This window comes from Notothenia rossii, assembly GCF_949606895.1.
Source record: "Notothenia rossii genome assembly, chromosome: 8".
Lineage (NCBI taxonomy): Eukaryota > Metazoa > Chordata > Actinopteri > Perciformes > Nototheniidae > Notothenia > Notothenia rossii.
Genome location: NC_136906.1, coordinates 12,829,230 through 12,850,676, shown reverse-complemented (window position 1 = coordinate 12,850,676; position 21,447 = coordinate 12,829,230). Strand labels below are relative to the sequence as shown.

At 43.1% G+C, this 21,447-nt stretch overlaps 2 protein-coding genes across 13 annotated transcripts in view; one reads left to right on the top strand and one right to left on the bottom strand.

The window, feature by feature from the left end:
- Positions 1-16,976, top strand: part of cacna1aa (calcium channel, voltage-dependent, P/Q type, alpha 1A subunit, a) — a 90,072-nt gene extending 73,096 nt beyond the window's left edge. For 4 of the 12 annotated variants that reach the window (XM_079641713.1, XM_079641712.1, XM_079641710.1 and 1 more), the window contains 8 exons: positions 1,091-1,194; positions 2,879-2,994; positions 3,395-3,527; positions 6,527-6,640; positions 7,924-7,962; positions 10,441-10,648; positions 11,211-11,524; positions 12,736-16,976. In XM_079641713.1, coding sequence (XP_079497839.1) covers positions 1,091-1,194; positions 2,879-2,994; positions 3,395-3,527; positions 6,527-6,640; positions 7,924-7,962; positions 10,441-10,648; positions 11,211-11,524; positions 12,736-13,557 — 1,850 coding nt within the window. In that variant the 3' untranslated portion in view covers positions 13,558-16,976. The remainder of the gene's footprint in view (positions 1-1,090; positions 1,195-2,878; positions 2,995-3,394; positions 3,528-6,526; positions 6,641-7,923; positions 7,963-10,440; positions 10,649-11,210; positions 11,525-12,735) is intronic. The other 8 variants (XM_079641705.1, XM_079641707.1, XM_079641709.1 and 5 more) reach the window with 7 other exon arrangements.
- A 2,108-nt stretch (positions 16,977-19,084) lies between these two features.
- ier2a (immediate early response 2a) lies at positions 19,085-20,145 on the bottom strand. The gene has a single exon (XM_079646699.1). The coding sequence runs from the start codon at positions 20,027-20,029 to the stop codon at positions 19,499-19,501; it is 531 nt and encodes a 176-aa protein (XP_079502825.1). The 5' UTR covers positions 20,030-20,145; the 3' UTR covers positions 19,085-19,498.
- Between the last annotated feature and the right edge of the window lie 1,302 nt (positions 20,146-21,447).

The window sequence follows — 21,447 nt, the reverse complement described above, 5'->3', positions numbered from 1 at the left end:
AAAACAGCAATAGGAAAGTTTAAACGGCCAATAAATTAAAAAAGCCTGTCACTGAGCGAGTACAGTAAACGCATCTGTCTCTTATTGCCATGGATAAGCGGCCAAATACAACTTAAATAAAGAGAATAAAGGTATCACTTATCCCTCGTTTTGCGTATCATCTAAAATTGTATGAGAAATGGCATATTATGTTTCTTGAAGGGCAAAATCCCTGTGACTCGTGTTACGCTGTGAAATGAATGAAGTTGCCTTCAAGTGCTGTTTATGCAAGATTATAAAATTGCTCTGAGAAAAAAATGTACGATGAAATATAAAGTCTCCTTCTGCTGCTTGGGGGATACAACTTGACTACACACAAATGGGTCATTTAGATTGCAAACCGCCGCATGAGCAACGCCTTATTTGGTGTGATTGCAGCCATTTCCTATCTTTTCCTTCTGCTACAGACACCACACTAACAAGGACAGACCCTCCATCCCTGTCAGACCCCCACAACTCTCCCCCTCTCTGTGCCTGAGATCAGAGGGTGCCTCACTATAGATCAACTCTCTATAGACGTCTTTTCACTTCAGGGGCGGTCAGCTGTGTGCGCCAGGCTGGCTGTGCTTGATACTTTTCCAGTGTTTCTTACACAAATGCACATGTGCTAACGCACTAGTTGCATGACACAGCGGTTGCTTTAGTTTGTGACATGCATGAGATTTGCTCTCAAAATGTATTGTGTATTTGGCATTACATTTGCAACCATGTTCAAATGAGTCATTTATAGTGTAAATATCACCAAATTTGATTTTGATTTACTTTATTTTGTTATGTTGATTCTCGTGATCACATGGTTATAGCTACCCGGAGCGACTGGATTTGTTTGACCTATATCAAAATAATGTGCTTGATTACACAATTTTATGTATATATTATACAGTAGAGTTAAAAAAAAAAAAATCTGTCTGTGAAAAGACTATTCGCTCAATGTTGTGTGTGTGAAATGTACTCTGTTTTGTGTGCATGCCTCACCCCCTTTCTGCCATTCCTTGCGATCAGGGTCCATACCAAAGGTCTAATCTCGCAGGGTAACTTGTCATTCTCTCAGCAGCCACAGACCTGACAGTTGGGAAAATCTATGCTGCCATGATGATCATGGAGTACTACCGGCAGAGCAAGATCAAGCGCTCCCAGGCTCTTCGTGATGAGCAGGTACTACGGTCTCAACGAGCAAAAGCACTCCACCTGCATCCGACCCTTTTAAAGTCAAAGGCAGACTGACGTACTGAAATCAAAGCTGCAGGGCTGTAGTCCCATTCATGTAAGCCTGGGCTGTGACAACCTCCATCCAGGGAGGAGTCCTTATTCAGTCACCAATCTTATGAAATCACCTATATCTTTTTATCTAACAGCCTAAACAGTGCTGCCATCTGCTGGGCAAGTTGGGGTACTTCTGGCTCTTAAGCTTTGGCAACATTTAGTGCATTATTTAGGTATACTCCTCACAAAATGTCAAATGCAAAAGCCAGGGTTTTGCAGTTATCATGCATTTTTTTATAAGAAAAATCGATGAATTGGTTTACCCAGACTCCAGTGTTGTCACAGCCCCCGAGGTGCCTGTGCCTGAAGCACCATGGGAGCCTTTATTAAAGCTCCTCTATCCTGAGCCTGATTCTCTCCTGGTTTGATGCTTGAAAAAGATATGGTACCTCCTCACTCCCAATCCCCAATGCTTGTAACCTTTGACTGTTCGATTTGCATTATGATGTTGCTGCATCCTACCCGTAGCTGTATTTCATCTTGGATCAGAAGATGATGTCTCATTAGAACTGAAATGTAATGCTCCTCAGCAACCTGATATTTCATTGCACGTGTAAGGATACGTTTGTCATCTCTCAAACATCAGCAAACCCTCTTTGGCCCCTTTGTCCGGGCTCCTTTACCCCTTCTCTCCCCAAACACATAGCTAGCATATGTTGTAGCTACACACCGTGCTAAACCTCTGCAGTGTTTCCTCGTCCAAAACATTGAATAAGTGCAGACATCTAATTAAAGGTTTATTTTACCTGCTGTAAATCATATTGTATTTAGTGTTTGCAATCATAGATGGAAGGTTTTCCATAGTGTGGATTTAAATGAAGGTAGAAAAAAACATTTTAAAATCACAAACTCAAAATGTGGACATTTTTAATTGTGACATTTGCGGATTTTTTTAACTTGCATGTGTAACAGCTCCAGGACCAATCTGACATTTTGAGCGCTTGTAATTAGGCAGCACTTTGGAACTTCTTTAGTCAAGGATAAATACATGAATGACAACGTATGTATGTCCCATCATGCATTTCACCTGCTGTATGTTCCCCTTCACAGGATTGTTGCCTTGTTGATCTGTCATGATGTTCTCCATCCCTATTTTGAAAGAGGCTCCTCTTCTATTACTCCCCTTCATGTCGGTATCAATTCTACTTTCCCTGATATAAAAAAAACTTTTTTTTTTATAAGGGAAATGTATTTTTAGATGTTTAGTATCAATCATCTTATGACAACTGATCATAAGATGACACACTAAATGATTACTGATGATTCAGTTTGATCCTATCCTGAGATCTAGCCTGAGTGGGTGAATTCTGCTTCCTTATTGGACTTCTTAAAGTCCTCTACCTGGTTGCTCAAAGGGTTGCCAGGTCCCAGAATGCACTCCTAGTCCACCCACCTCTTTCTTCGCTGCTGGGCAGCTCTCCATTTATTCCTCCTCGATAACCTCTTTTGCCTGGCCTTGCTTCAGCCGACAGCCCCCTCTCTACATGCCCTCTGTTCCTGCTCTGCTCCTTCTCCCTCCATTTCCCTGTCAGTCTGCCTGATAGCTGGCGACGGCCATGTTGTATATCTCACACAGAATCGAACGCCATTACTGTTTCAGCGCGTGGAGCCACCTTCCCCAGGCCAGGAAGGGGGTCCGGGACTTAACAACGCCCTCCCTCCACCTGAGACGACAGAGGCGGTCAACGGCTTGTGAGTGTGACGCCGGTTGTCGTGGTTGCTTTACCGGAGGTGGTTTGTAGAAATCTAGGAATATTTCACCTGCAAAAATGACGATTGTATCTCAAATTATTCAGCCCCTCTTACCTTGAAGTATTGGATACAACTTTTAACACACCCTCCATGGGGATCAAATATTCCAAAAACGTATTTTTTGATAACTTCAAGTAAATCTAAACTTCATGAGATATGCCAGAATGTTTTAACTGATGTTCCAATATAGTTTTTGTATTTATCATTCACCATGGAGACAAGCAAGAAAACGTTTTTAAGGTAACACGGGGTGAGCCATTGATATACAAATCATTGTTTTATGGGTCAGATATTCCTTTCAGAAAGATGTGTGGGTGATGGTACTTTGTGTGTGTCATAGGACGGTACAGGGGGGGATCCCGGCGAGCCAATCGTGGGTGACGGCTCGTGCTCAGGAGATGTCCCAAAAAGCCGGCAGCTGGAGCCCTGAGGGACACCCTGAGGACAGCCTGGGGAGCATGAGCAACTCTCAGGTAGAAGCTCATACAGGCACACCCCCAGGACCACAAACACACACACACACACACACACACACACACACACACACACACACACACACACACACACACACACACACTATACAAATAAAACACATCTTTGTCACACACCAAGTTTGTGTGGACTCAAACACTCAACTCCCATTCAACATTTGTTTTACTTTCATGTCATTGCTAACAAATGAACCCCCCAAAGAACCATTGAGGACACTTTAATGGTAAAATGAACTTTGATCATTATGGAGTTACAGCTTCAAATTCCATCTCCATTAAAGCAGTCCCCCCTTTATCCATAACCCCTGTGCATTACATGAATTAGATAACGACACCAGGTTTGGGTGTTGTTTAAACAAATGCTCTGACAAAAAAAATATCTGTCATGTGTGGATGTCGCGGGACTGATATAAGTCCGTCCAATTATTGCATTTGTTCACATGCGTCACCAGAGTCTTCCACAAACTACAGAGGTGAGTGCTGAAAATAACCAGTTCCTCACTGAGCTTTTACCATCATATGTTTAATTTTATAATTATAATGTTGGGAAGGAGCTTTAGAGTGAAACCTAAGGGACGGGCTGCTGCCAACTTGGGGACTTTCTTGCTAGATTTGATAACTTTTCGAGCCAGTGCTGCTGTTTTTGCAGACCATTTAAAAATCTAGCGTACTCATGCTGGTTTCTCAAATGTTACCTTCTGAACCCTCAATTAGAAGTACAGCAATGTTTTGTTTAACAGAACATTAACTTGCTTCTGGTTTCATGGTCTACACTCCAACCAAATCAGTATCAGCAATATGAACTCATGCTTAAGGTTGAGGCAATCTTGTCAGTGGTCGGGAAGATAAGCCACATTCTTGTACTATATGTTCTCCTATTCAATCAAAGCCTATTCGGCACAAAATACAGAAGCTCAAAGCTCATACTGTCCCATCTCTACTGCTTTGTTGCCTTATTGTTCCTTTTCAGCAGGCCATTTTCCCTCCTTGAGGTTTGTCAGTTAGCATTAACATGTTGTTGAACCTTCTTTTAGTTATTTCTGTCTCTTCACACATTTTTTATCCTGACTGAATCTTTTCTTCGCCGTACATTTCCACATGTCATTGAGAGTTTATCCTCTGTCCTCAGAGCGGTTCATGTCTCCGTCATCATTCTGTTAAACCTCTCTGTTTGTGGACCTCCTGGAGGGCATAACCTCTTCTTCATATCAATCAACAGAGGTCTGGAGAGGTTTAAACTCAGGAGTTTGATAGAAGAGAGTCGCTGTCGGCTTGATTTCAAACTAGTTTGATTGATAACCTACAGTGAAAGCGGACAAATGGAGTCTTAAAGCACAGAAAAACTGAGATATTAGAAAACAAATACCTTCTATGGTAAAACACTAGCACTTAAAGGTGGGGTAGGTAATTTTGGAGAAACCAGCTCGAGTGCGCTAGAATTTGAAAATACACTTCCGGAAAAAATCTGCCACTTCCTGACAGAGCCCCTCCTCCAACACACACGAACGAGCACATGACCAATGAGGGCACGAGATAAGTGTGTGCACAGATGGAAGGCTGACAGGCAGGTAGGCCATCCAGTTATTTTAGCCGGGCCGGCTCAGATGATTGGTCGTGCTTTTTACAGCGCTACGGGTTCCACAGATTACATTTTTTTATGGATTTTTTGTCAAAGCACTTCAGATATTCATTGCTATCGGGATGTTAAGAGCATTCCATGGAATATAACAAAAAGTGTATTTCGAGCCGGTTTCTCAAACTTACCTACCCCACCTTTAAATGTAGTCAGCTGTTAAGCATTTTTTTGTAGTTTATTATTTGATTTAATGTTTTATCTAGTATTTTTTAATGACTGAATATATGGAATAGCTAGCACTACCTCTCAGCTCATGATTGAAATAGTGTGAAACATCTGTTTTAAACAGTTCCATTCATTTGTAAAAGTTTCACTCCAAACATAATATCATTTGGCATATTTGCAGAGAGAAATGTGCAGGGTAGTAACTGAGACAACAAGCTGGATTTACATTTGTAAACCGTCTGGAAATAACCATATTTGTAGAATGTTTGCACTGGCTTGATGATCCATGTTGACAGCAGCCTTTGCAAACACAAAATCTGATTCTTATTTGACTATTGTCCAAGTTTAATCTCAAGAGCCAAACACTCAATTCCTTTTGTATTCCTAGCATATGTTAAAACTACACTGAACAAAAATATAAATGCAACACTTTTGTTTTTGCTCCAATTTTTCATGAGATGAACTCAAAGATCTAAAACATTTTCTATTTACACAAAATAACCATTTCTCTCAAATATTGTTCACAAATCTGAAAACATCTGTGATAGTGAGCACTTCTCCTTTGCCGAGATAATCCATCCCACCTCACAGGTGGGGCATATCAAGATGCTGATTAGACAGCATGATTATTGTACAGGTGTGCCTTAGGCTGGCCACAATAAAAGGCCACTCTGAAACGTGCAGTTTTGCTTTATTGGGGGGGTCTGGGGGGGTCCGAAAACCCTAGGGTTAAACCCTAACCCTAACATGTCACCTTTCTCCTTCGCATAGAGTTGATCAGGTTGTTGATTGTGGCCTGTGGAATGTTGGTCCACTCCTCTTCAATGGCTGTGCGAAGTTTTTGGGATATTGGCAGGAACTGGAACACACTGTCGTATACGCCGATCCAGAGCATCCCAAACATGCTCAATGGGTGACATGTTAGGGTTAGGGTTAGGGCTTAACCCCCCCAATAAAGCAAAAATGCACGTTTCATATTTTTGTTCAGTGTAAAACAACAAACAGAAGAAAACAAAATGGCAAAGTCCTTCCTCACACTCACACACACTCCATTGACCTCTCTGAGACCCTCCATTCTCTGCTTTCTTTGGATAACAAACTTTCCAGCATATCCCCCTACTCCCTGTCAGTTTTCATGCCAGCCGTCACACCATCTCCTGCTCTCCTGCTCTGTTTTCAGACGGTAGAGATGAGAGAGATGGGGCAGGATGGTTACTCGGATACTGAGCACTTTCCACCAATGGAAGGCCATGGCAGGGCCGCTTCCATGCCCCGCCTCCCAGGCGACAACCAAGTGAGCAGCATTCTCATCCTTCCACTCCCCTTTCAGTCCCCCATTACCTCTGTTTCTTCATCTCATTTCGGTTTGAAAACCTCATAATCTCAAAGGTCCGATTTGTTGGTGTAAAACGTATTGCTGTGGTTACATGAATCCATGTTGGAGACAGTTTGGCACAGGGTCTAAAAGATTCATACTGGTGGACCAATTCCTATTACTACTGTTGTGGTAAAGAGCAAAAGTCCCATTTATTTTCTCTGCACGACCCGTAACGTGACTACCATTTAACTAGCTATGGCGACAATATTTCTAGCTAAAACATGGAAATGTTTTGCTGAAATGTTGCTCTCCCTACCAAACCTGAATTCAAAAGGACCACAGCAAGGCAAAGTGAGACCTTCTTCTCTTGTTCTCGTCTCCTCTTCCTCTCATCCTGACACGTGCATGGAGGTTTTTCCACCCTGGTTGTCTCGTTTCCATCTAACACTCATCCATTTCACATTGTTCCATTCCCCGGTGAGTGCTCTGGTTGTCATATGCGCACAAAGAATTGAGAAATACAAATGTGCACACACATACATGCAGTTTACACAGCTCTCTGACGGACCTTTTTTTTTTTTTGTCAAGAAGCTGATTTATGTATTTTGTTGTTCTTGTTTTCAATCTAAACTGTTTGCTTCTTCTATTACAGTTTTTGCTTAAATATTTTTTGAATGTTGGGGTTATTTGTATTCATTTTGAACCAGCATGCTATTGTGTTACAGATGTGTGTGTGTTGTCAATTTTTCTTCTGCTCTCACTGCTCTCTGCGCCCTGAAACGGTTGTCCGCTGTTGACGATACTTGTGTGTGTGTGTGTGCAAATCCATTTGTGTGTGTATTTCGCTGATTGTCCTCATTGCTGTTGTGACCGTGTTGCCGTTGATGGAGCATTTTCATGGTGAACATGTCTATATAACCCTGTTTTGGCTCCAACCTCCCCCAGTCTCTGTGGTAAGTGTTTCTCTTCCACCTTCACTGCTGCTTCAGTGTCTAATCATACTGTCTTTCTCCGTCCCTCCTTCTCTTTCTTGTCTTTTTTCTTTCCTCTCTTCACGTGGCACACCATCACTTTTTGGGTTCGACACTCTTCTGTTTCTGCTCCTTGCTCCACTGTTCCCCTTTTCTCTGTCATCGCCTATCCATCCCTGTCTCCTTTATTTCTCTTTCTCAATTCTGTGTGTGACCAAACCTTGGGTGTACTTGTGGCTCTGTGTGTGTGTGTGTGTGCGTGTGTGTGTCTTCTCTGTGCTCATACAGCAGCGGAGGAAAGGGAGACAACGTGGCAGTAACCTCAGTGTATGTACCCTGTCTTCCCTGTCTCGTCCCTCTTCCTCTTTTCTCTCTCTATCTATGACTCTCACACACCCTTGGAATTCCTTTTTTTTACCCCCTCATTTGTCATGTCTCCATGGTGTCTCTTTCAAATATATTTGGACAACCATTTTTTGGCATGACCAAATCTGATTCCAGCCCAGCTTTCAAAGTGATCCCAGCATCCTTAGCGACTTCGCCCATGCACCTTTGGGTTTGGAAATGGGCTGAACTCTGCACGTCACATGTCATTATCAACAGTCCGGACGGACACACTGTCTCGTGGCCTCTGTGTCTCTGTCTCTCTCTCTCTCTCTCAGCTGCTGCTAGTGCTTTGTTGCTCTCTGTCCTCATGCCTGTGTGTGCTCGTCTATATGTGTCTTAATGTTTCCCAATCCGTGTACGAGTCTCCATTCATTCCCGCATGCAAGATATTTGTTGAAATGTGTGGGTTGTATTTGAGTACAAGGAGACCGAAAGACAAAGGGTATGTGTGCGTTTGAATGTTGTTGGGATTCTCAGTGCTACTCCTATGAGGTCAGGTGTTTTTTATATATCTTCTAACATGTCAGCTGATTTGTCTAATACACATCAACTGGAAAGCTGGCCCTCTCACTGCCAAAAGGATTTAGCACTGAAGTAGCCTGATGTGGTTTACATGCTCAACGTGTGGCGCCATAGGCTCTGTCCTGCTGTCCCGCCTCAGAGCATGAGGCATCACTCTGCATAAAGAGGGTCTCATGTGGGGAGAGGACTCAGGACAACCCCTATGTACCTGCATGGCTGGAAGGAAGAGTTGTGTGCAGCCTAGAATGTTCCATTATAAGCGATGACGGAGGACCGATGCAAGCCGTACTGACATTTCTAGCTTCTTTTTTTTCTTTTACAAAGCAACTGACAGAAGCATGGAAGGCATGGCTGTTTGCCATCATCTCTCTTCCTTTATTTCTTGTTAATCTTTTTTCTTGTATTCTTTTTTTATTCATGTGTTCCAGGGGGTCGGCAATGCCTGTGGTTTCAGCCCTTAGACAGTTAATGGGGTTAGCTAGCACTGTGGAGACATTTGGCAGTGGGGGGGATTTTGTGAAAGAATAAACTAATAAAGTGTAATCAAAACTGAAACGAAAATAGGTTTTTCCTTAGAATCTCGAGATAAAGATGTAATGTTGAGACTCAAGTCACAGTTGTGAAAAAAACATGTCTATGTTTCAGTATTAAAGGGGACCTATCATGCAAAATGCACTTTTTTATGTCTTTTATACATACATATTTGTCCCCGGTGTGTCGGGGAACTCACGCAGCGTCAGAAAATAAAACCCTTTCTCTTTTCCTCCGTACCCAAATCTTTTAAAAACGGGGGTACAACGAGCGGATACAGATTAGCTGCCGATATGACGTAATTTCGGATGGCGGACCCACATAAAGTTGCTATCAGAAACAATGCCTGACGTGTTTTGGACGTAATCTCGTCTTTGTTTACATTAGCAAGCCTCGCTAACACTCAGAGCTAACCTGTACTGGAGAGCACATGTGTTTAAAAAGCAGTAAATAAAAAAAGGAACTCACCTTGTGATAAACCCGCAAGAGAAAAGCATTCGAGCTCCATACTGTTTCAGAAATAATCCTTGATGTGGTTTGGAACAGGATGGCGTTTTATCACAGCAGAATTTAACTTTATCTTCGGTAGAATTCTGATCAGGCATTAGCTCCGCCTTCTCTTTTTTTTTTTTTTTTATCTAAGGACCCAAAATCCGCATTTCTCTAACAGGGCTGCAGAAGAGGGGTATGAGCAGTATGAGGCATGGCTACAATGGGTGATCTCTTTGGTATTTTAAGCAAAACACTTCACAATATATTTTCACAATATAGCATAATAGGTCCACTTTAATGCCAGAAACATTTAATGAATAAAAAAACAAATAAGTCAAAATGGTTAGAATAAAGTTGACATGTCAAGATCAAAGTTACATTTTTTGGTATAAATCAATATATCTACTGCATCAACTACTGGTGTTAGCTGATAAACTAAAGGTTTCACTTTATTTTCTATATGCAAAATGTGATTTTAATAGTTAAGAATCTGTAAATGTTATTGGACCTCCTTTCAGCAAGATCATTGCTGATTATTTTATAGGGGGACATTAATTGTTATGCAGGACCAAGTTTGGTCCCTTGGCCTCTTTTTGCCGACCCCTGCCTTATAATCTGTATTTTTGAAGTAGCATGATTATTATTATTTATTACTAATGTGGGAGTGTATGACTTGGGAAGGGATATGGGGGGAAGATGGTGGGCTTTCATTGTTCCAGAAACAGATGCCATTCTCTCACACTCAAACACACACACACACTGTGTCTCGTTACCCATAAATCACAGGCAAAACTGTCTGGATAATCAAAGGAAATCACGTCTCTCTGCATCTCCCACTCTCTCTTCTCTGCGCTCTCTCTCTCTCCCTCCCAGCCCATAAATGACAGCAGTCCCATGAAGCGCTCGGCCTCGTCGCTGGGCCACAGCAGGTCCGGCAGGGTTCACAGAGACAAAGGAGACGACTACAACATGGAGTGTGTGCCTGAGGAGGAGAGGACTTCCCGGCATGGACACCGGCGAAAAGACCGGGGTCACCGGGCCTCTGAGAGGTCGCTCTGCCGCTACACAGAGGCTGACACAGGTGGGGAGGAGACCACATGCACACAAACAACCGCACATACAGGAGACAATAATGAGGGTTTGACAGATGCTTTATTAACACAGATGTTTTTTTATGTAACCATTACTCTAAAGTCTGATGTTGTATTGTTATCTAATGTCATGGTGCTGTCATGGATCCATTACCTAAGCAGGTACAATTGGATAGAAAAGAAAAGAAACAGACACACTAGTGATTGAAAGTAAAGATTAAATCACTAGTGTTTAAGAGTCAGATTACCAGGGACAAGTCAGGCTTAAGCAGGGGTATGAAGACTGAGAGAAGCTTACAGGTTTTTATCCTATCTATCACAAAAAGTCAATATTTGCTTTCATTTGATCCTTCTGTAAGTGACGTTTAACCTAGTACCATAGGATTTAGCATTCTTCTCCAGGAAGCACATTGGGAGTGGAAAAGCAGAAAGTCATCATGCAAAGGTTATCATATGAACCAATGATTAAAACCACAGTGAAACTGACTTCTATAGTGTCTAGTGTTTTTTAACCACACACCCAGTAATAACTCTCATGAACCCCCTCATCAGGCCTGGGCACGGAGCTGAGCACGACCACGCAGTCCGGGGACCTCACGTCCAAAGACAAGGACCGCGACAGAGACCGCGGCCGGTCCAAAGACCGTAAGCACCACCACCACCATCACCACCACCACGGCTCCGTGGACAAGGAGCGCTATGTAGCAGAGCGAGGGGGCGAGTACGGACACAGGCACTCTCGCGAAAGAGAGCTTGAGGACAGGGACAGGGAGAGAGAGAGGGACCGGCGCTGGTCTCGATCGCCCAGCGAGGGTCGTGAGGGTCACGAGGGACACGAGGGTCGGGACGGCTTGACGCACAGACAGGTGGGCTTCCGGGTAGTTGTGTGCATGTGGTGTCTAGTTTGGTTTCTAGAAGAAAACCAAGTGGGACGACCACACTATTCGAACACCCTGAAAGGGGGCCATATTTTGCTCTTTAAGTACTTGTCATGTTTATGTCATTTCAAAAGTAAGATATTTACTTGTAGGTCAGTTCGTGACCTACACTGTGGTATTGCTACTTTTATTTAAGCAGAAATAGTTGCTAAATACTACTGCTAAAAAAAGGTCAGAAGTTATTGTAGGACTTTACTGCCCTCAAGTTAGAAGCCTTATCAACCCCAAGTTGTTCAAATGACAAATAAAGTGTGGATTATTTGTATGTAAATACACATATGTGTTGACGACATGCACACAAACATTTTGTGGTTATAATAATGCAAGTAAGTAACATGAAAGACAGACAATAAATGTTCCCTATGCAGTTAATTGTTCAATGTTTCAAATCACTGTTCCAGCAACCCAGCAAATATACATAGAAATGTATATTTGGATACCTGGCTGCTGCCCCGTCCTGCCCTGCTACATGTTTTAAGACTGCCAAAGTTCTCCCATGTTCCCCCCAATACCTTTCCTTTTATAGCATGATTTTCCAAACACATAACACGTGACATTTACTATTGAAATGTAAAAACAAAAGTATCTATAATCTACCAAACTTCTGTGCAGTTACAACTTTTGTTAAACTATTCTAGCAAAGAAAGACTAATTGGGGAAGAATTGTTTTCCTCCCATTACAATTTGTGCATCTTTGTTATATAGAAATAGCTTTCAGAACATGACACAAGTCTCCCAGCTCACTGACAGTCAGTTTAAACACGTTTAGTGTATGTTTACCCTGTACCACATTTGTTGCTCCTGAAATCAACCCTTTACCCTTCTTTTCTCCTGTCGTCTTTTGTTTTCTTTCCTCTGCGTTGACATGTTGCTTCTCTGTGTATGCTGCTGTTTGGAATCTCATCTTTTTTGTCCACATGCTCTGCTCCGTTCCTTTCTCTCCTCCATCCCACGCACGTTATGACTGGTGCTTTTATCTTTATTATTGCTGTGATTCTTGTTCTTGTCTTCTCTTGCATTCTCTCTTTCCCTCTCTATTTGTTTTCCACTCTTTCTTTCCCATCCTCTTTACTCTACATGTTCTGTCGTTGAATTTGTGGTTCGTTCTTTTTATTTGCTTTATTTCACTTTTCGTGTAGGGCAGTAGTTCGGTCAGTGGAAGTCCCGTCCCCTCTACGTCGGGGACCAGTACGCCACGTCGCGGCCGCCGACAGTTGCCTCAGACCCCCGCAACCCCCCGGCCCCATGTCACCTACTCCCCTGTGGTCCGTAAGGCCATGCCCGCAGCACCTGGGGGGCCACAGAGCCGCCCCCCCGCTCCTGCCCCTCGGCACTTTTCTCCCGAGCCTCCTCAAGGCCAGGGCCCCCCCCCCTCTGTCCTCCCTCCAGCCCACCATGGCATATCCCGCCAGGGTCATCACCCCCCGCCTCGCTGGGGGGACACGGATGGAGGAGGGGGCTCCACGGAAGGGGACGGCTGCTTCTACAACCAGGACTATGACCCCCACCATGAACCCCCTGCTTACGAGCAGAACCCCATGCAGGGTGGCAACCCGCACCCCCACCCTCAACCTCATGCCCTGGCCAACCACCCACTGCCGCCTCCCCCACAACAACAGCAACATAACCCCCATCCACTGCCTCCACCCCAGCCCCACCCAGTAAACAACCCCCACCCTCATCCCCCGCCCCACCAGCAGCCCAGTCGCACCTCCCCCAGGACTGTCGGCCATGCACCTCCCCCCACCACGGCCCTGACGGGGCCTGTGCAGGGCCAGATGCAGCCTGCTGTCCAGCGGCGCCTACCCAACGGATACCGCTCTTCATCTCCGTCCAAACATATCCATGGACCCCCACACACGGGGCCTCACAAGGTCCCCCCTCCACCCGGGCATCCCAAAGGTCCCCGCAAGGGCCTGCATGAACCCTACAGTGAGAAGGAGGACGACGACTGGTGCTAGCCTCTGGGGATGGGGGAGGGGCGCACGGAGGAATAACTGATAGACGGACGGAAAAATGGAAACGGGAAGCTCCGAGCGAGAGCTCTGACTGCCAAGGGAAACCATGATTCCTTCTTTCTTGCCTGTTCAATTGTATTCTCCCCTCCACTGCTTGGCATGTCCCAGTGATGCTGGGCTGGGTGGAGGGAAAGGTGTCAGGATGAAGGGGTGGAACAACAATGCAGAGGCAGGACCAGTAGAAGTGGAACACCACCTCCACGTTCTGCTCGCATTGTTGTAGCATTCATTTGTTGATGCCAAATAAGACCAACCTCAAACTGCAGGATGCAAGCAGCCGGGGTGACTACACTAGTCTGTGTGTGTCTTCAATTCTGCCTCGGCAACGATCTACAGCCACTTACAAGATGTCAAGAGTTGCGACTCGACAAAAGACACTTTACAGTCAGAGACAAAAGAACGACCACTGTTTTGTTTTTGTTTGCTTCTCAAAGCCAACTTCACTTTAAGTTAGCTGCAAAAAGAATCAAACCCAACCCTCCCAGCCACAAGTTGAATATTGATGAGTTTTATCATCTGTGTTTTTAAAATAAGAACCAAACTGACAATGAGCCCTCCACCTGTGTGAGGTGAGGAGGCTGCGTGGGTGGGAGAGTTGGGGATTGTTGCACGGGGGTGGGGGGTTGACGAGTCCCTGGTCAAAATGTAGAGGAAAGGATGGGTGTGTTTGGGATGTTTCCTCCTCCCAGAAACAAACAATTGAACCAACCTCAACCCAGGACCTATGAGAGAAGAAAAACTAAAGCGTGGAGATGGGTTTCAGAAACAAAAAACAAACCAATAACTGTTTTCTGCAGTATTTCTTCTTCTATTCCTGCTTCTTCTTCCTCCTTCTCTTCTACTTCTTCAGAACATTGAAGCTTGAATCTTCTGTTGCACCCAACACAGCTTCGTTTTTTAGACTTGCGGAGTTGTACACCCTGTGGAATCCTGCATGAATGATACAAAAAATAATAATAATAATAGCAACAATGAGAATCTACTGTATGTGGGGGGGGGGGGGGGGGTGGGGGGACTCTACTTGGTCCTTCCTGTTGTGGTCTGCAGGGTTTCTCTTTTTTTTTGGAAGTAAAAATGCCTTTCTGTTTCTCTCTCTGTTACTCTTCCTGTACCTTCATTTACACTGAAATCAAGTGAACGAAGGCTATAGGGAGATTTGATAGTTACTGTCTGTTTATCCAGAAGGAACACAATTATTACTTTTTGCTTGCTTGTCTGTATGTCCTGTGTCAGATGCCTGCCACTGATACAGATGGAATTGCACATACTTTTTTTGTGGAAGTAACTTTTTGTAACTACGCTGATAAAAACGATATAACGGGAAGCAGGGTAACGTTGATAAGAGATGTGGGGTCCAATATTGGTGAACAAGTCAGTAACATCTCAAAGTCTTCCAGGGTTTGGGCTTCAAAAAACATGCGAGAGGAGGAGACCAATAGAAAGGCGAGGGAAAGGAGAGAAACTCTTCATCTTTGTTTTCTTTTGTTATCGACCGTCATGACGGACAATCTGATGATATAGTGACTTCTAATGATCATGTCGATCGTGATAATGAGACAAATTCTCCATTTTGGGTCTGTTTTTTTCTGTTCCGTTTGATTTTGAGCTCAGCTAATCATTTTTCCAACCCTAAGGTGGAGCTCTAACCCACAGTTGCATCGTGGGAGAATGAGTCTGCAGGTGGGAAAACATGAGTTTGTCACTATATAGAATTTCAACCGTGGGTTCATTTGATTTAGAGCGCCAAAACAGAGAATTGGCCATACACAGCAGTAGCCTCCAGGTTTCTGCAGTGAAATAAAAAGAAGTCTCCTGCTGATGCGAAAGAGTTCCACCACCGCTTGTGACCTTCCGGTGGCGCTGTATGACAGTATGTTTTTTTTTTTTACCTCTCCTTTGACTTCATTTCTGATTCGGAGTCGATGCACCAAGTATACAGTTTAGCTCATTCTCTCACTCGTGTTGCACAGTGCAGGCGGGTTGGAGAAAAGATGTGTGGGCCTCGTCATGGTCCCTGAAAACATCTATGTTCTGTGTGTAACCACTCCTGTATATCTTTAATTTATTTCTTTGTGTTTCTCTGTGTGCCTCAAACTAACACGTGTCACTAATGCACACCACTGTCAGCCCCAACATTGTTATTATTATTATTATTATTATTCTGTTCATTCATTTAACGTTTTTTAACCTGGAGGCCTATCACATGTTGACCAGAGAATGCACCGAAAAAATTGAAAAGAAAAAAACTGCCTATTAGTGTCTTTCCAACCTCAGTGGAATGTCACAGACAAGTATTTTTTCACATCACTACACGTAAAATCAGAAAGCACACTAAGTATGTAGCTCCTGGTTGTGGTGTGTGTGTGTAAGTGGGTTTTTTGCGTGTGTGTGTACATGAGTGAGTGTGTTTCAGATCAAATGTTTGATGTTTTGTTTTTGTGCTTGCTTTGCTTTCTATTCTTTGTCTCCAGAAATCCTTTAAAAAAATATTTTAGTCAAATCATTGTATCAAATTTCCGCCTCTGTTTGTGTGTGCATATGTGCGTGCGTGTGTGTGTGTGCATGTGATGTCAGTAAACCCCTGAATGAAACAGGCATAGCCCCAAACATTCACCATCCATCTTTGTGTCTATGCTGCAGTGAAATCCACTAACACGCTGATTAACCACACAAAGTCTTCAAAAAGCAATGTAAAGCCGCTACTGAGAAAAAAAGAGTTTTTTAAGTACAAAAGGTAAAAAAAAAAAAAAGGAAAAAATATCTAGTTCCAGAAATGCATGTGCTATGTGCATGCCACACCGTGGGTTAACAGTCATCTTCAGGACATAAAAGAAAAAGCAGATTAAAGAATTCAGAGGAATTAAAAAAAAAAGATATATAAATAGATAGATGTTTTTAAAAAGCAACGTTTCCTTTTTTTCCTTCTATTTTTGAGAACAAAAAAGGTTAAAAATTACAAAAAAAAATGTCTAAAGAATTTAAAAAAAAACACAAGAGACTTTGGTGAGAGTTTGTTTTCTTCTGTTACATGGGGTTGAGGCACATCACGAAAAAAAAGAACTGTTTTTAAAAAAAAATATTCAAAGAAAGTACAGTTCAGAAGACAGAATTGTATTCTCCCTTCTACTTTGTGTGGGGGGTCAGGGGGTACAGGAGCTAGCCAAATCTGATGATGTCCTCATTATGAATGGCTGTGGAAAACTTTGATCTCTCACTCACTCCCTCTTTTTTCTCTCTCTAACTCTGTCTCTCTCACACTCTTATCTGTCGCACTCTCAAACTGTCTCACCGCTATTTCTACCAGTGCATTTTGTAATTCTAAACAGAACTCTTCCTAAAGAATAAAATCCAGAGAGAATGCACACTGTGTTGCCTCTTTTCTTGTCCACATTATGGCTTTATTCTTCAACTGAGCATGTGTGGTGTTCAGGTGTTTACTAGATATGTTGTGGCTTAAAGGCGCCTCTTGGGGTTTCCATGTAAACAACCAAAAGTAATGTTGACACTGGAAACGAATTTCCTTACTATGAAAGATTTGCAAAACATATTTTTCAAACATGTAGTGCTAACATGCATTACGTCCATCAGTGGAATAGTGTGAAACAATGGCGGGATTGTGTAACACACACAACAAACTTGGGATATGATTTTGTTCCAGCAGCAGTGTCAAGCATTACACAATTTATCAATGGGCCCAATCACCAACAGTCTGCTTCATAGCACTACTAAGCTCCACAAGGTCATATAACCTATAAAAACATTGACAAGATCTCACTTTTTAAGTGTTTAACATGTTAAACTGTTGACTATGTACATTTCCAGTAGACACAGAGCAGCATATCATTCATATGGATTCATGTTTTCTTTCTATCTGGAAAAGGTAAGCCTTATATTCGCCCTCTAGCTTTGTATTGACCTTTTTACCAGCTCCTGGCAGAAATTGTGCTTTTTTTAGCTTCAAAATGTTCACCAGCTATTGATAACTTTGTCTACGTGCTGTTATCCTGGCTCCAAAATAGGGCTTTCCATTTATACCAGCAGAAAGTATACACATCCTCCTTTGTCAACAGAAAACCCATCTTTGCACCTTTTAAATTAAGAAGTTTTGTATATTACACTTTAAATGGTTTGGCTTCTTGAAAGCTACTTACATAATTCCTCGCCATTCTGAGTTTGATTGCAATTATTGTACGTCAGTTAGGATTAAGGCTGCAGCTAAATAAAATTAAAAATAATGTAACGTCCGATGATGGGCATGTGCATTCAGTGGGTTTTTCCAGAGCTTTTTGACTGAAAATAGCTGTTAACTAGAAACAAGGGGGTTTTGTATAAAATGCATTAACACTGCTTAAAATGTAAGCCCCTTATGGGCTGATAAGGTAACAGGGATCTAAACCAATCTGCTCCGAGTCAATTCAGCATGTGCTTTTGCAATGCTTACATTCTGGAAAAAAAGAAATCCATTAGGAGATGACATGAATCTTATGCTTAGATAGATGTGACAAGAACATGGATGTGTCAGCATGTTCCTTCACAACGAGCTTCTTTGTGAGGGAAATCAGATAAAGGGTAAAGAAAGTGTGTGTGAGTGATCGGAGCGGACTAACATGTGAAGGCGAACAAGCGTGTGTGTGTGTTCACAGGCATGTCCAGACGGTTCCGGCCACTCCTCCCGGCCCTGTGTGTACACAGACAGGGTGCTCTGGTTTCAGCCGGAAGAATAAGCCGCCTGGTCGGAGCCTCATGGGGCTCTCAGGCACTTCCCCCCACATTCCTTCTTCTGTTTTCCTGGGATAAATCCCCTCCCCCCTCAACACCGGTGGTGAATCCCTGTTGCGCCCATTCTGTAGTCTGCAGGGTCATTACATTCCAAAACGAACACCGTACGTTAATAGGAATATAAATAAAAGCTTTATTGTTCTTAAATATAATTCACCCATTACTTAAGCTTCAATTTTAATTGCTAATCAATTAACTTGAATGGTTTTGTAGAAACAATGTTCAGATACTGTTTGGGTTAGGTGCAGAATGAACGACCCAAATGAAAGGAATTCAGTTGTGTTTATAATCTCCCTTTATCTGTTTGTTGTGCAGAATTACTGATACTTAACCACTGTCACTTAACAGCACACTACAAATGCATGTTTTACCCAACCTTTTGCACCCTGAATCAATCACTATTATTCAAGTATTACGGCCACAGTAAAACACTACTTTAAGAGCTGCAGGGCTGACTTGTTCTCAGTGTTATGTCCAGTCAATGGTTTTTACAACCTCCCCCCCCCTCCGGACCTCAATCTCCTGAATTGTCCCAGCTTTTGTTCTGCAAATCAGTGTGGGGGATGTGAAGTTTGTGGGGGAAGGAAGCAAACTTCTTCACACTCAAGTTTCCTGTCACCCACACACACACTTATACAACAGCAGTGTTGTGATATGTCAACAATGACTAAAAAAAACACACCACTCAAGGTTTTAGGTACAAAATAGTTTTTAATAAATACTGAGGTAGTTGTAGTCATTGAATGTTTTACACCTGGAACACATTTCATCTCAGTCAGCACTTATCCACACACATTTGTTAAGCTTTTAATGTCCATTAAGGCAGCTCAAGGCCTCATTCAGGTCAACCAGTTCCTTTAGTTCCGCTTTTGGCCAGCTGAAGCCTGTCCTTGTGGTGAGCCATGGCCAATAATTAGGCCAAAAGTCACCGGGACTAATACACATCCAAAGGGCTGCTTCCGTGAGTCCTAGTACATGCCCCGACATGTTCACAGCCATGCTTGGGGCTTTCAGGGCACTCTTATCCCGGATGTTCACGTTAAACGAAAGAGTCCATGGCGTTCAAGCCGTGTCGAGAAGTTTAAAGTCTTTAATCCTCGTAGTTTCAACACGCTGCAATGGCTCTCTGTACAGGCATTGGGGCTGCTCCCACTTCACTGCTGCAGTTCATATATTCACACAGCAAAACTGTACTTAAAATGAGCTGATGGGGAGAGCTTTTCTGCTCAAGTTTGGCCTTTTTGCAAGGTAGAAAGTCCGGCTCCACGGCCGCTTTACCCCGTCTTTTCCGGGAGTGTTGTGCTGGTCGGGGAGGGCTCATATTCTCCTTGTTGTAGGCGTCGCGGCGGAGCTTAGCGGGGGAGCTTTCGACCTCTTCTCCGGTTGAAGTCAAAGGTTTTCCCTCCTGTAGCTCCATTTGAGCGTCTGTAGGCTCCTCGGCCGGGGACTGTTGTTGTTCCACCGCCTCCCACTCCACCGTCTCCTGGGCCGCATGGTACATGTCCCGGGCGGATTTCATCACCATGGTCAGGAGGAGGCTCCGATGGAGACGGAGACCCCCTCGCTGGGTGCGGGAGCTGTACAGTTTCCCCAAAGCCACAACCATGATCCTCTTGGCCTCTGTGGTGACCTCCATGACACTGTTTGTTTTTAAATTAGTCAAAACAATCAAAGGTTAACGTTAATTCAAGAGTCTCCCCTCTGACTTCGCATGCAGACACAATACAGACTGACTGCAGGACAAGTACTTATCACCTCGCTGACGTCACTCACTCAGCGTCATGTGAGAGAGCCCCGCCCATCGGCCTCAAACCAATCTGCTATTCAAACAACCCTGAAAAAACTGGTAAGGCAACCTCCACACACACTATGATAATTGCATTAGCTACAGACAACAACACAAATAAATGGGTCACTCAAACCGAGTTCAAAGAAGGGAATTCACTACATAAACACGTGGAGAAATACAGTTTCATTTTCTTTTTGTATTCATTAGACTTGTAAAATTGCACATTGGAATCTTAAAATGTTTTTAGACAACCTAAGAACATCAAGCCTTTAGAAATGAATGGTATATCTGTACATTGTTTTGCTTTATGCTTTATCTGCTAATTTTGTCTGGAGGAACAGCTCGACACTGCCTGTAAAACTAGTCTGTAATTTTCAGGTATTATACGTTTCATAAACTGGCTACCACGTGGTGTAGCCGCAAGTTGTAGTGTGGAGTTTGGACAAACAGTCCCCCCTCCTTGTGGTACATTTCCAAAGATATGCCTAGCACGCACCTGTCTCCACATTGGAAATACTCAACAGACCCATTTCATCCTGGTTCTGGTTTTGATAAAATATTGTGTGTCGGTATAAATGGTATCTGTTGCTTTAATAGCCACATCTCTATTACGCATTGGCTTGTGTTTGTAGTAAAAACTATCAACACTCTTAGGGGAAGATGTGTCATTGGTTTTCATGTAATACATTGAACCACCTAAAATGTGTTCCATCAAAGTTTAGTTCAGTCTTACTGAATCAGTCCTTTTGCTTATAACATTTATTTTTCTAACATACAAACACAGCCTGTCGTGTAAGAATACCTTAACCTTTTTTTTTTTTAGCATTGAACTATCTCTGCTCAGCATGACTCAGCAAGTAATGGTATTCAGGTAAGATAAGGACACGTTTCAAAAATGATTAACACATTATATATGGACTACAATGTGTTCCTTTGATCCGCAAACCCTGTATCAGGAGCAATCTAAGATATTTCCCTATCTATTTTTAATCTTTCTCACACCATGGAAAAAATCCACTGCTCTCTGGAACACAGCAGAAGGCCTGTTTATAATAGTGTGCTCTCTTCTCACCCATCCCCCAGTGTGTGTTACTTCCTTTTGAAGGACAGGCAGATGCCCATATTTAGCACATCCTGCTCATGTGGCACATACTGAGAGGAAACCCATGACGTGAGTGGGAGCCCTTGTTTCCTGAAGCCATTTAAAGTAACAGCGGTGATGATTGCGTCAGGGCCACTTCCCCTAAGCCCATATTTGGGCATTG